The following is a 13,257-nucleotide window of genomic DNA, read 5'->3' on the forward strand; positions in this document are numbered from 1 at the left end:
CACTTTCCTGCTTGCTAAAGCCCTGTATGTATTCTAATGATATTCATTAGGTTAAAATAATATTCCTTAGGTCAGTGTTTCCCAACCAGGGTGCCTCCAGATTTTGCAAAACTTCAACTCCCAGCATGCCTGGACAGCCTTTGGCTGTCCAGGCATTCTGGGAGTTGTAGTTTTGCAACACCTGGGGGCACCCTGGTTGGGAAACACTGCCTTAGGTTTTACCTTAGGGGTTGACTGCATGTACTTGTGCAGTATAACTTGCTTGAAGAAAAAAAAAATGTTTTTTCTTTTTTTTTTCTTTGTAAATATACATTATCTCTTGTGAGTACACCCCTCACATGTGTAAATATTTTATTAGAGCTTTTCATGCAACAACACTGAATAAATTACACTCTGCTACAATGTAAAGTAGGGAGAACACAGCCTGTATAATAGTGTTTTATGTTTGCTGTCCCCTTAAAATTACTCAGCACACAGCCATTGATGTCTAAGCCTTGGCAACAAAAAGGAGTAGACCCCTTAGTAGAAATGTCCAAATTGAGTCCAGTTAGCCATTTTCCTCCCCGGTGTCATGTGACTTGTTAGGGTTACAAGATCTTAGGTAATTGGGAAACAGTTGTCTTTGGAGTTATTGCTCTCACACTCCCTAATACTGTCACTGAAAGTTCAACATGGCACCTCATACAGCGGATTCACAGGACTGGTTTCACTCAGAACAGGCCACATCATAGTCGGCCAAAGAAGTTGAGTGCTCAGCATCAGATTGAAGAGGTGTGTGTGTGTGTGTGTGTGTAGGGGTGTCTTGCCTTCAGTGAACCATGGTGGTGGGAGCGTAATCATCTGAGCCTACATGGGTGCTTCTGGCACTGGGGAGCTACAGTTCATTTAGGGAACCATAATGGTCAACATGTGCTGTGACAAACTGAAGCAGAGCTTGATCCCCCACCCTTCAGAGACTGGGCAGCAGGGCAGTATTACAACATAGCGACCCCAAACACACCTCCAAGATTACCACTGCCTACCACTACCAAGAAGTGGAGGGTAAAGGTTTTGGACTGGCCAAGTATGTCTCCAAACTTTAACCCTATTGAGCATTTGTGGGGCATCTTCAAATAGGAGGTGGGGGGAAATGCAAGGTCTCTAACATCCACCAGCTCATTGATGTCGTCATTGAGTTGTGGAAGAGGACTTCACTGGCAACCTGTGAACTTCTGGTAAACTCCATGCTCGAGGTTTAAGGCAGTACTGAAACATAATAGTGGCCACACAGAATATTGACTTTGGGCCCAATTTGGACATTTTAACTTAGGGATGTACTCACTTTGGTTGCTAAGGTTTAGACCTTAATGGCTGTGTGTTGAGCTATTTTGAGGGGACAGCAAAATTAACTGGGTATTCCAGGATTTTTTTTTTTTATAAATTTGACTACACTACACGAGCTGTAAAGTCAGTGTAGTTCATAATATATTGTCTGTACCTGTGTTTGATGGCTGGCCTTGCAATTCTTATGTGATCTTTGCCCCTATGTTCCAAATTAGAGGCATACAAAATGAGTGATGTCTCTGCTTTTTCCTTGTTGCATTGCAGCCCGAGACATTATATCACCAGTCAGGTGTTGAAAGGGAGCCTGTCTTTATTTCAGTGGGGGGAATGACCGCTGAGTAGGAGGGAGATCATTCTTCACAGGGCTGCATGGAATTGCAGTTTCAAGCACAGCACAGCATGCAAGGCGGCTCAGCTGTGCTGAAATGGGTGGGCTGATGTACGTGTAAGGGAGGGAGAAAAGTGACCTCACACTTAAAGATTTCCTGTGACTTGTAGTTGGAGTGAAGGAATGCCAACAAAAAAAAGCCATTTCATAAAAAGAAAGCAGCAGTGTTATAATGAACCACAGCCATTTGTGGTCAGGAAGATAGAAATTCAATAAGAATAGAACTTCCTCTGTGGCATACAGCAGCTGATTAGTACTGGAAGGATTAAGATTTTTAAATTGAAGTCCTTTACAAATCTGTTTAACTTTCTGGCACAAGTTGATTTGAAAAAAAAAATGGGTACTCTGGTGGAAAACTCTAATTCCAGTTGTAACTGGACTTAACAATGTTTCAACTTGTAAGTCACGGTGCCTCCTGGCAATAATCTACTTTTCACTTACAATCGCGTTATAATTGAGGAGCAAGGTAAAGATTGTAGAGAGCCGTGAGACATGTCTCTGTTTGGCTTTAAGCCTTTTTTTTTTTAATATCAATACTGTTTTTAGATGAGACAAAATTGAACAACAGGTAATAGAGAAGAACAATAATGGTGGCACTCTTGTATCGTGAAAATGGCAAGTCCTTTATTCACGGAGACAGGGACATAGCACACAACAGTAAAGTGTAGTGTGCTATGTTCCTCTATCTCTGTGAATAAAGGACTTGCCATTTTCACAATACAAGAGTGCCACCATTATTGTTCTTCTCTATTACCTGTTATGGATATGGACTGCTGTACTGTTGTCTTAGCACCACGGGTTGGCCTGCACGGAGACCTTATAGCTGTGACTGGAAAGTTGAGGCACTGTGTTTGTTTACTATAGCTTGTGGTGCCAGTCATACTTCTTTGGATCATAATTGAACAACACCAGCAGGTGGCAGCAGCATCATATTTTGAATTTACTTCAGTCTTTATTTAAAAAAAAAAAAATTATATCTGTTTTTAGATAAGACCAACACCAGCAGGTGGCAGCATCACCATATATTGAATGGCTGGTTGATACTTCTGTCACATTTCTTATTTAACATAGTTGATAGTGAGTACACATGTGTGGCCACCTCTCCCATGCATCATAAAGGTTTATGTTAAATGTGCTGTGTTTCCCTCATATGAGGTCAAGTTTGCCAGTTATGCTTAACAACTTAATCAAATGCTTGAATTGTCCCTGTCATTTGCAAAAACTTAGTTTCCTTTAGTTTTAGGTGATATTTCAGGATATGCAGCCCTGTGTGTGTGTGTACATGAAGAGCAGCACTATTACTGATGATTATATAACTTTGTTCTATTCTTTAGATGATTTCTGCTTCACAGACTTGAGCTCTAATTTGCAGTTCTCTTAGAGCTGATGGGCAGACATTTATTGACTTTTCTTGAAGGCACAGGACTATGCTGAATTTCTGAGTGGAATACGGTCTCAAAGGCGAGGGGGGAGAGCGAAGAAGCTTGATAACACAAAGTGTTTTTGTCTAATATATGTTGCAAAGTTTCTTATATTTACTTATTTATGCAAAGTTTGTTGAAATTACAGTGCCTATTTAATACTTGTCAAAAGGCTTAATAGGTTGTGGTCTGAGTATCGATTTCAATAATGAGCCTGAAGAAGCATTCGGCTTGGTACCTCTTTCCTGGCTCACAGCCATCTCAGTCTCACAGCAGGAGATATGCTCCATAGGCTTATAATAGAGTATGTCACTTAAGTGAGATGGAAAAGGCAGTGAGTCAGGTAGTGAAGCGATTAGTTGGGTGATTCTTCAGGCTTGTTTTTTTTTTCTTTTGAAAAGAACAGAACGAGAGGCCGTCAACATCCGGGGGTCAGTCCCCTTCACATACAATTTAAAATATGAAACGTAATATAAAAAGTGCAAAAATGACAAACTTGATAACAAAAAGAGCAACAGAGAATTGGCAAATGAAAATGCACAACATATAGTAAAATCAGATGATAGTAGTGTGAAAGCATGTTGAGTGCTGGGATTAATTTTGAGGTAGTTTCTGCCCTTATGAGGGCCTCATAGGCTGTTGGGGCTAAGGGAGATGCCCAGTGACAGAGGCATACTGCCCTGCTACTTCTGGAGGTGAAGAGAAGGAAAAGCCACACTGGAAAGGATTAACTTGACAGGCTATCTGTGCGGGATACGGGGAAGCAGCCTCCAGCCACGCTGGGGGAGCACACACTGCCGGAGTCATGGCTGAGGGCCCTTATGCTGTGAAAGCACTTACTGTGGCATTCAAGGCTTAGAAAGAGCTGCTGTGAAGGACATCTGTCCAGCTGTGCTGGAGAGGTCACTGAGCCACCAATACCGCTGTGGAAGCCATCTTTGAATGCTACCTTGACAGACTTCAGACTGCGGTGTCTAGAAGGAGCAACAGATACCAGGTGGGTCACAGGACATGGTGTAGACTGTACTGAAGCCCTGCGGTGTTGAGGCATCCCTCGGAGAGCTGTGAATGGGGGTAAGTTTTGTAACGTAGCGCTGGCTGTAAAGACTTTAACGCTTAAACTGCGTCTTCACACCTCCCTGCCTAAGCCACACCCCTACATCTTTATCTTGAGGACACAAATGTAGTTTAAAGGGATGCAAGAGGGCAATTTTCAACATATAACCACCCACTCATTTGCACAAAGTAAATACACCCTGTAAGCTTCCCAAGGGCAGCAACCATTTTCCTACTTGCTAAAGCGCTGTATGTATTCTAATGATACTTGTTAGGTCAAAATGATATTCCTTAGGTTTTACCTTGGAATTTACCTTGCTTGTAAAAAAAAAAAAAAAAAAAAGGTAGTTTTCTTTGTTTTTTCTTTGTAAATATACAGTATCTTTTGTGAGTACACCCCTCACATACAGTATGTGTAAATATTTTATTATAGCTTTTCATGTGACAACAATGAATAAATTACACTCTGTTACGATGTAAAGTAGTAAGAACACAGCCTGTATATTAATGTTTTATTTTTGCTGTCACCTTAAAATAACTCAACACACAGCCATTGATTACGAAACTTTGGCAAATAAAAATGCACAATGTATAGTAAGGTTGGATGATAGTAATGTGAAAGCATCAGGCCAACTATGGAAGGCACTGTAAAAAAAAAATATATATATTTTATGAACTTATTTCTTGTGTATTTTCCCCATATAGGTGCTTTAGGATTGTAAAAAGCATGCACAAAATGCAGGTTTTTCTTCTGTCCTTGCACCATATAGGTTCACGTGGCTGCATCAGTGTTATGTAGAGCATGCATTTAGGTAGAAAACTTTGCAATGGTTTGTGCAGACCTCATGACTGAAGGGAGGGGGAGGGAGAGGAGCTCACCTTGCTCCAGCCTCTCATTACAATAATATACAGATCAAAATATATTTTACATATTAGCCCATGCATATTATTATGCTATAGGTCTAAGGGCAAATTACTTCAACAATTTTATTTTATTTTCTTACTAACTACAGTAACCCTTTAAAGTTAAACTGGTGCCAGAAAGTTAAACAGATTTGTAAATGACTTCTATTTAGAAATCTTAATCCTTCCAGTACTTATAAGCTGCTGTTTACTACAGAGAAAGTTTTTTTCTTTTTTAATTTATTTTCTGTCTGACCACAGTGCTCTCTGCTGACACCTCTGTCCATGTCAGGAACTGTCCAAAGCAGGAGCAAATCCTCATAGCAAACCTCTTCTGCTTTGGACAGTTCCTGACATGGACAGAGGTGACAGCAGGGAGCACTGTGGTCAAACAGAAAAAAAATTAAAAAGAAAAGAACTTCCTCTGGATCATACAGCAGCTGATAAGTACTGGAAGGATTAAGATTTTTAAATGAAGTAATTTACAAATCTGGATACTCTTAACACCTTGGCGCTATGGAAAAAAATTGTAATGATGTGCCCCACAGCAGCTTATATTGCCGATCTAATGGATCCCTGTATAACCGTTAGAATAATAGATGCAAAACAGTTATTTGACCGTCAGTAGCACTAGCAGAGGTCTTACAAATTGTTCTGTTGTCCGATATACGTATGTGCATGAGAGCACACAGTAGTGTGTGCGCACCCGTGCCTCTATGTATTTCTGGTCCGATCCTATTCCTCCAGTATGCGCAATGTTTCTGCTGATGATACTGGACTGTATAGTAATCCATGCAGTTTTCAGGGAGATCTGCCCCAGCCGGCGACGTCTCTACCTGTGTGCTGCAGAGTGAAGATGATTGTAAGTCCCGTAGCGAGTGACGTCACTACAAATTGCTAGTTGGGCCAAAAAAATCCTGTTTTTTATTGTGAGAAGCGCTTGCATTTTGTTGTTTAGTGCTAATGGCCAGGCCACATTCTGTCTGGCACTTGGTACTAAACTGCAAGCTCTAGCTGTGGCCCATGTAATAGCAATTGGAAAACAAAATTATATTTCATTTGACGTTATTTGAGCTTTAGGATTAATTATTTTATTTTTATTTTTTGAAGGGTGCCTTCTACAATCTGCTTTGGACGTGGATCTATGAGAGGATTCAGGCATGCAAAGAAAAAGAAATGATCATAGTATTGAACAATGAAAACTGAAACTAACTCTGGCTATATGTCTATATCTAATAATCTATCTAACCTTACAATGGCTGTAGAATATCAGACATAAGTAGTTTTTTTAACTGCAACCACAAGATACAGACTTTGTCAACTAACTACCACTTTATATGTATTTGTTACATAACTGAATGTAATAAGTAAGAAATTGTCATAAAATGTTGAATAAATGAATCTAGTATTTCACTTGTTTATCTATTAGATGCAGTATTCTGCTCTGCAGCACTTAGAAGACCTGTGGTGTGTCTTGAAAAAAGGAATATGGTCATCTTGTCCCATGCCTTTAAACCCTCCTTTCCAGAGATTTAAAGGGGTAGTCCAGTGGTGAAAAACTTATCCCCTATCCTAAGGATAGGGGATAAGTTTGAGATCGCGGGGGGTCCGACCGCTGGGGCCCCCTGCGATCTCTTTGTACGGGGCCCCGGCTCTCCGCCCAGATAGTGGGTGTCGACCCCCGCACGAAGCGGCGGCCGACATGCCCCCTCAATACATCTCAATGGCAGAGCCGGAGATTGCCGAAGGCAGCGCTTCGGCTCTACCATAGAGTTGTATTGAGGGGGCGTGTCGGCCGCCGCTTTGTGCGGAGGTCGACACACCCCCTTCCCGCGGGCTGTCGGGGCTCCGTACAGGAGATCGCAGGGGGCCCCAGCGGTCGGACCCCCCACGATCTGCAACTTATCCCCTATCCTTAGGATAGGGGATAAGTTGCTCACCACTGAGTCACCACTGGACTACTCCTTTAAAGAGGCACTGTCATTGTTAAAAAATTTTCATATATTGCAGGACTCATTATAATATGACATTTCACAATATACACCTGTTACATTTTTTTTTTTTTTTTTTTCACCTGAAATTCAAGCTCAAAATAGCCGCCACTAGGGATCGCCTGTCTTGTAGCCAGACAGACTAGTCTAGATTTTACAGCATACTGGATACCGGCCGTAAAGCATACTGGTATCCAGTATAGGAGATTTCTATTGAGTGTATGCAAAACTACAGATAACGGATGTGTGGACATGCTGGGAGCTGTAGTTTTACAACAGCTGGAGGCAACACTGCCAGTACAGTGGCAATAATGGGAGATTTTAACTATCCAGACATAGATTGGGGTCAGGGGTTGGCTAAAACTTCAAAGGGGCAACAAGTCCTAAATTTATTGCAGGATAATTTTATGGGCCAGTTTGTGGAGGACCCAACAAGAAGTGATACCTTGTTGGATCTGATCATTTCCAACAACGCAGAGCTGGTTGGTAATGTAACTGTGCGGGAAAACCTTGGTAATAGTGACCACAATATAGTTACTTTTGATTTAAAATGTAGAAAACAAAGACAGACGGGGAAGGCAAAAACATATAACTTTAAAAAGTCAAACTTCCCTGGGCTGAGAGCTGCACTACAGGACATAGACTGGGGGGAGGTGTTGTCAAATACTGATACAGAAGGTAAATGGGACATCTTTAAATCAACTCTAAATAACTATACAGCTAAATATATACCAAAGGGGAACAAATATAAACGATTAAAACTAAATCCTACATGGCTGACAAATGATATTAACCCCTTAAGGACAATGGACGTACTCCTACGCCCCCGTTTCCGAGTCCTTAAGAACCGAGGACGTAGGAGTACGTCCTGTCCATTCCCGGCCCCCCGCCGCTAGTCGGAGGGGAGCCGGTGCCCGATGCCTGCTGAAATCGTTAAGCAGGCATCGCGGCATATCGCCCAGGGGGGTCATTATGCCCCCCCATGTCGGCGAAGGCCGCAGATCGCTGGACAATTCAGTCCAGCGATCTGCGGCGATTCCGGGTCAATCGGGTCTCCAGAGACGGCCCCGAACAGCCAGAGCCAGCAGGGGTGAGGTGTCGGCCTGGATTCCCGGCCGACCAATCAGGGCGCCTGCTGCGGGTGTCACTCCCGCACCCGCTCCGCCCCTCTTCCGGAGGACGTGAGCGGGTGCGGGACGTGGACCCCGGGTGCTGGGGACCCCGATCCCCGGCGTTAATGTTGGGATCAGGGCCCCAGGAGCGACGGCGGCGGCGGGACTGACCTGCGCGGCGTGGATCAGCAGCAGCAGGAGGTGAGTGACAGCCTCCTGCTGTTGCTTAGCAACAGCTCCCAGCATGCAAAAAGGGCATGCTGGGAGCTGTAGTTATGCAACAGGAGGAGGCAGACCACCACAACTCCCAGCATTCCCTTATGGGCATGCTGGGACTTCTGGTTTTGCAACAGCTGGAGGCACATTCTTTCTATGGAAAAGTGTACCTTCAGCTGTTGTATAACTACAACTCCCAGCTTGCACAATCAGCTAAAGTGCATGCTGGGAGTTTTAGTGTTGCATCTGGTGGTTGCATAACTACAACTCCCAGCATGCCCGTTGGCTGTCGGTGACTGCTGAGAGTTGTAGTTTTGCAACAGCTGAAGGCACACTGAGTTAAGTAGCAAACCAGTGTGTCTCCAGCTGTTGCATAACTACAATCCCCAGCATCCCAAGCCAAAGTAGTATGCCTCCCGCTGTTGCATAACTACAACACCCAGCATGCCCTTCCGCTGTCCGTACATGCTGGGGGTTGTAGCTTTTGCAACAGCTGAAGGCACACTGGTTGCAAAACACTGAGTTTGTTACCAAACTCGGTGTTTCACAACCAGTGTGCCTCCAGCTGTTGCAAAACTACAACTCCCAGCATGCACTGATAGACCGTACATGCTGGGAGTTGTAGTTTTGCAACAGCTGGATGTTTCTCCCCCCCAATGTGAACGTACAGGGTACACTCACATGGGCGGAGGATTATAGTAAGTATCCGGCTGCAAGTTTGAGCTGCGGCAAATTTTCTGCCGCAGCTCAAACTGCCAGCGAGAAACTACTGTGAACCCCCCGCCCTTGCGACTGTACCCTAAAAACACTACACTAACACAAAATAAAAAGTAAAAAACATTACATATACACATACCCCTACACAGCCCCCCTCCCCAATAAAAATGAAAAACGTCTGGTACGCCACTGTTTCCAAAACGGAGCCTCCATCTGTTGCAAAACAACTACTCCCAGTATTACCAGACAGCCACTGACTGTCCAGGCATGCTGGGAGTTTTACAACAGCTGGAGGCACCCTGTTTGGGATTCACTGGCGTAGAATACCCCTATGTTCACCCCTATGCAAGTCCCAAATTTAGGCCTCAAATGCGCATGGCGCTCTCACTTTGGAGCCCTGTCGTATTTCAAGGCAACAGTTTAGGGTCACATATGGGGTATCGCCGTACTCGGGAGAAATTGTGTTACAAATTTTGGGGAGTATTTTCTGCTATTACCCTTCTTAAAAATGTAAAATTTTTGGGAAACCAAGCATTTTGGGTAAAAACATTTTTTTTTTTTTACATATGCAAAAGTTGTGAATCACCTGTGGGGTATTAAGGTTCACATTACCCCTTGTTACGTTCCCCGAGGGGTCTAGTTTCCAAAATGGTATGCCATGTGTTTTTTTTTTTTTGCTGTTCTGGCACCATAGGGGCTTCCTAAATGCGGCATGCCCCCAGAGCAAAATTTGCTTTCAAAAATCCAAATGTGACTCCTCCTCTTCTGAGACCTGTAGTGCGCCAGCAGAGCACTTCTCACCCCATATGGGGTGTTTTCTGAATCGGGAGAAATTGGGCTTCAAATTTTGGGGGTATTTTTTGCTATTACCCTTTTAAAAAATGTAAACATTTTGGGAAACCAAGCATTTTAGGTAAAACATTTTATTTTTTTATTTTTTTACAAATGCAAAAGTCGTGAATCACCTGTGGGGTATTAAGGTTCACTTTACCCCTTGGTATGTTCCCCGAGGGGTCTAGTTTCCAAAATGGTATGCCATTTGGTTTCTTTTTGCTGTCCTGGCACCATAGGGGCTTCCTAAAGGTGACATGCCCCCCAAAAACCATTTGTCGCTCCTTCCCTTCTGAGCCCTCTACTGCGCCCGCCGAACAATTAACCTAGACATATGAGGTATGTGCTTACTCGAGAGAAATTGGGTTTCAAATAAAAGTAAAAATTTTCTCCTTTCTACCAATTGCAAAAATTCAAAAATTGGGTCTACAAGAACATGCAAGTGTAAAAAATGAAGATTGTGAATTTTCTCCTTCACTTTGCTGCTATTCCTGTGAAACACCTAAAGGGTTAATACACTTATTGGATGTCATTTTGAATACTTTGGGGGGTGCAGTTTTTATAATGGGGTCTTTTGTGGGGTATTTCTAGTATGAAGACCCTTCAAATCCACTTCAAACCTGAACTGGTCCATGAAAAATAGCGAGTTTGAAAATTTTGTGAAAAATTTCCAAATTGCTGCTGAACTTTGAAGCCCTCTGGTGTCTTCCAAAAGTAAAAACTCATAAATTTTATGATGCAAACATAAAGTGGACATATTGTATATGTGAACCCAAAAAAAAAATTATTTTGAATATCCATTTTCCTTACAAGCAGAGAGCTTCAAAGTTAGAAAAATGCAAAAGTTTCATTTTTTTCATCAAATTTGGGGATTTTTCACCAAGAAAGGATGCAAGTTACCATAAAATTTTACCACTAAGTTAAAGTAGAATATGTCACGAAAAAACTATCTCAGAATCAGAATGATAACTAAAAGCATTCCAGCGTTATTAATGTTTACAGTGACAGTGGTCAGAATTGCAAAAAACGCTCTGGTCCTTAAGGTGTAAAATGGCCTGGTCCTTAAGGGGTTAAAAGAGCAATAAACAACAAAAAAATAGCCTTCAAAAAATACAAATCTAAGGGGTCAGCTATAACATTTAAACAGTACAAAGAGCTTAATAAAATCTGTAAAAATGTAATAAAAAGTGCAAAAATTCAAAATGAGAGACAAATGGCCAAAGAAAGCAAAACTAATCCTAAATATTTTTTTAGATATATAAATGCAAAAAAAAACAAGGACAGAGCATGTAGGACCCCTTAATAATGATAATGGGGAGGTTGTCATGGGCGATCAAGAGAAGGCGGAGCTACTGAATGGGTTCTTTAGTTCTGTATATACTATGGAAGAAGGAGGAGCTGACATTGGACAGGTCAATGCTGGTAACACCATGTAATGTACTGAACTGGCTTAATGTAGAGATGGTACAAGGTAAGTTAAGTAAAGTAAATGTAAGCTAATCTCCAGGACCATATGGATTACACCCAAGAGTTCTTAGAGAGGTAAGTTCAGTAATATCTGTACCCCTATTCGCTAAATTCGTATATTCGTAATATTCGCGTTTTATTTTCGCATATGCGAAAATTCACATAAGCGAAAATTAGCATATATAAAAAGTAACATAAACGAAAATTCGCATATGCGAAAATTACCATATGCAAAGTTTCGCATATGCGAAAATTCGCGCGCCAGTCTCACACAGTAGTATTAGAGCCTTCTTTACACCACACAAGCTGGAAGCAGAGAGGGATGATCACTGCGATGTGTACTGTGGAAAAAAAAATCCGAATATTCGTAATTAAGAATATATAGTGCTATATTCGCGAATTCACGAATATACGATATTCGCGAATGAAATTCGCATTGCGAATATTCGTGAGCAACACTAATCAAAACCTGTCCAGTCATTTTTGAAAATGTCTGTGAAAAATTTAAGAAGCGATCTGATTGGTTGCTATTGGAAACTCAGTAATTTTGATAAATCTCCCCCAATGTTTATGGTCACAATTCTTCAGGCAACTATCACAAAGCACAAATCCAAATGAATAAGCTAAAGCCAGAATTGGCTCTAAAACACACAAAAAATATTTCCATTGCACTTTTTTTTTCCAGTGTAGAATTCACTCCTGATTTTGGCTTGCAAATAAAGATGCAAAATACTGACCTAAATATGCAAATGTGAAAGTGTCTTAAAAGGAACATTTCAAATACACTTTCCATCCTATCTTCAAGTCAGTAAAAATAGGATGAAATAGTGACTATAAGGACAAATATGAATCTTTTAGAACTTCAAATTAGGCACATGACCCCAATATGGCCATCAATGGTCATAAGATGGGTGAGATGATAGGGTACTTTTTATACTTTATCTTAGAAACTAGCTTGCTCTTTCTGAGTGTTGCTGTGTAAGAGGGGGCGTGAAAGAGGAGTTTCAAAAACTGGAGTTTGAAAGCAGGAGGTTGAGATCGCTGAGTTTTAATTTTTGAACCCACAAGGTCTACAAAAAAAATTAAGTGTAATTTTGACTGTCTGTTTTTTCCTATACATTTGTGAAATCCCCATAACTAGATGGCCTCCATGTTGGAAAATGCAGTCCAATGTACATCCTGTTCAATGTATGCAATCCTTGAACAACAGTTTGAGGGTGCATATTGTTGTGCGAGATGTGTGCTAGTTGTCCGTTTGGAAGCCCAGATCCTGCATCTAGAGGGGCGACTGGCAACAATGAGAAGCATTAACAACATGGAGAGGAGTCTCCTGCTCACTGAGCAGGCACTCTCGGGAATAGAGGTGGGGGAGGACAGTGGGACGGAGTTGCAGGACAGTCAGGCAGTTAGCTGGGTTACAGTTAGAAAGAGGGGTAGGGGAAAAAGTGTCAGGGAGGCTAGTCCTGAACTGGCACACCCCAACAAGTTTGCCCGCTTGGCAGATGAGGGGGATGCCATTACAGAGCTAGCAGAACTGCAGCAGGATACCGCCTCTGACCGCCAGGGGGGTGTCTGCTCCAGTAAGGAGGGAGGGAGGAGTACAGGGCAGGCCAGACAGGTACTAGTGGTGGGGGACTCAATTATTAGGGGGACAGACAGGGCAATCTGTCACAAAGACCGGGATCGCCGAACAGTGTGTTGTCTGCCTGGCGCACGAGTTCGGCACATCGCGGATCGGGTTGACAGGTTGTTGGGCGGGGCTGGAGAGGACCCAGCAGTCATGGTACATATTGGCACCAATGACAAAGTAAGAGGTAGGTGGAGTGTCCTTA

The 13,257-nt window shown here is 42.4% G+C and overlaps 1 protein-coding gene across 5 annotated transcripts in view; it reads left to right on the forward strand.

The window, feature by feature from the left end:
- The window catches only part of ZNF511 (zinc finger protein 511), a 66,820-nt gene extending 60,316 nt beyond the window's left edge, over window positions 1-6,504 (forward strand). For 4 of the 5 annotated variants that reach the window (XM_056531211.1, XM_056531210.1, XM_056531208.1 and 1 more), the window contains exon 6: window positions 6,202-6,504. In XM_056531211.1, the coding sequence (XP_056387186.1) occupies window positions 6,202-6,271 (70 nt within the window). In that variant the 3' untranslated portion in view covers window positions 6,272-6,504. Of the gene's footprint in view, window positions 1-2,954; window positions 4,207-6,201 lie in introns of all 5 variants that reach the window. The other variant, XR_008846488.1, reaches the window with a different exon arrangement.
- Window positions 6,505-13,257: the final 6,753 nt, after the last annotated feature.

The sequence above is a fragment of the Hyla sarda genome, chromosome 7 (genome assembly GCF_029499605.1).
Source record: "Hyla sarda isolate aHylSar1 chromosome 7, aHylSar1.hap1, whole genome shotgun sequence".
In the NCBI taxonomy this organism is placed as follows: domain Eukaryota; kingdom Metazoa; phylum Chordata; class Amphibia; order Anura; family Hylidae; genus Hyla; species Hyla sarda.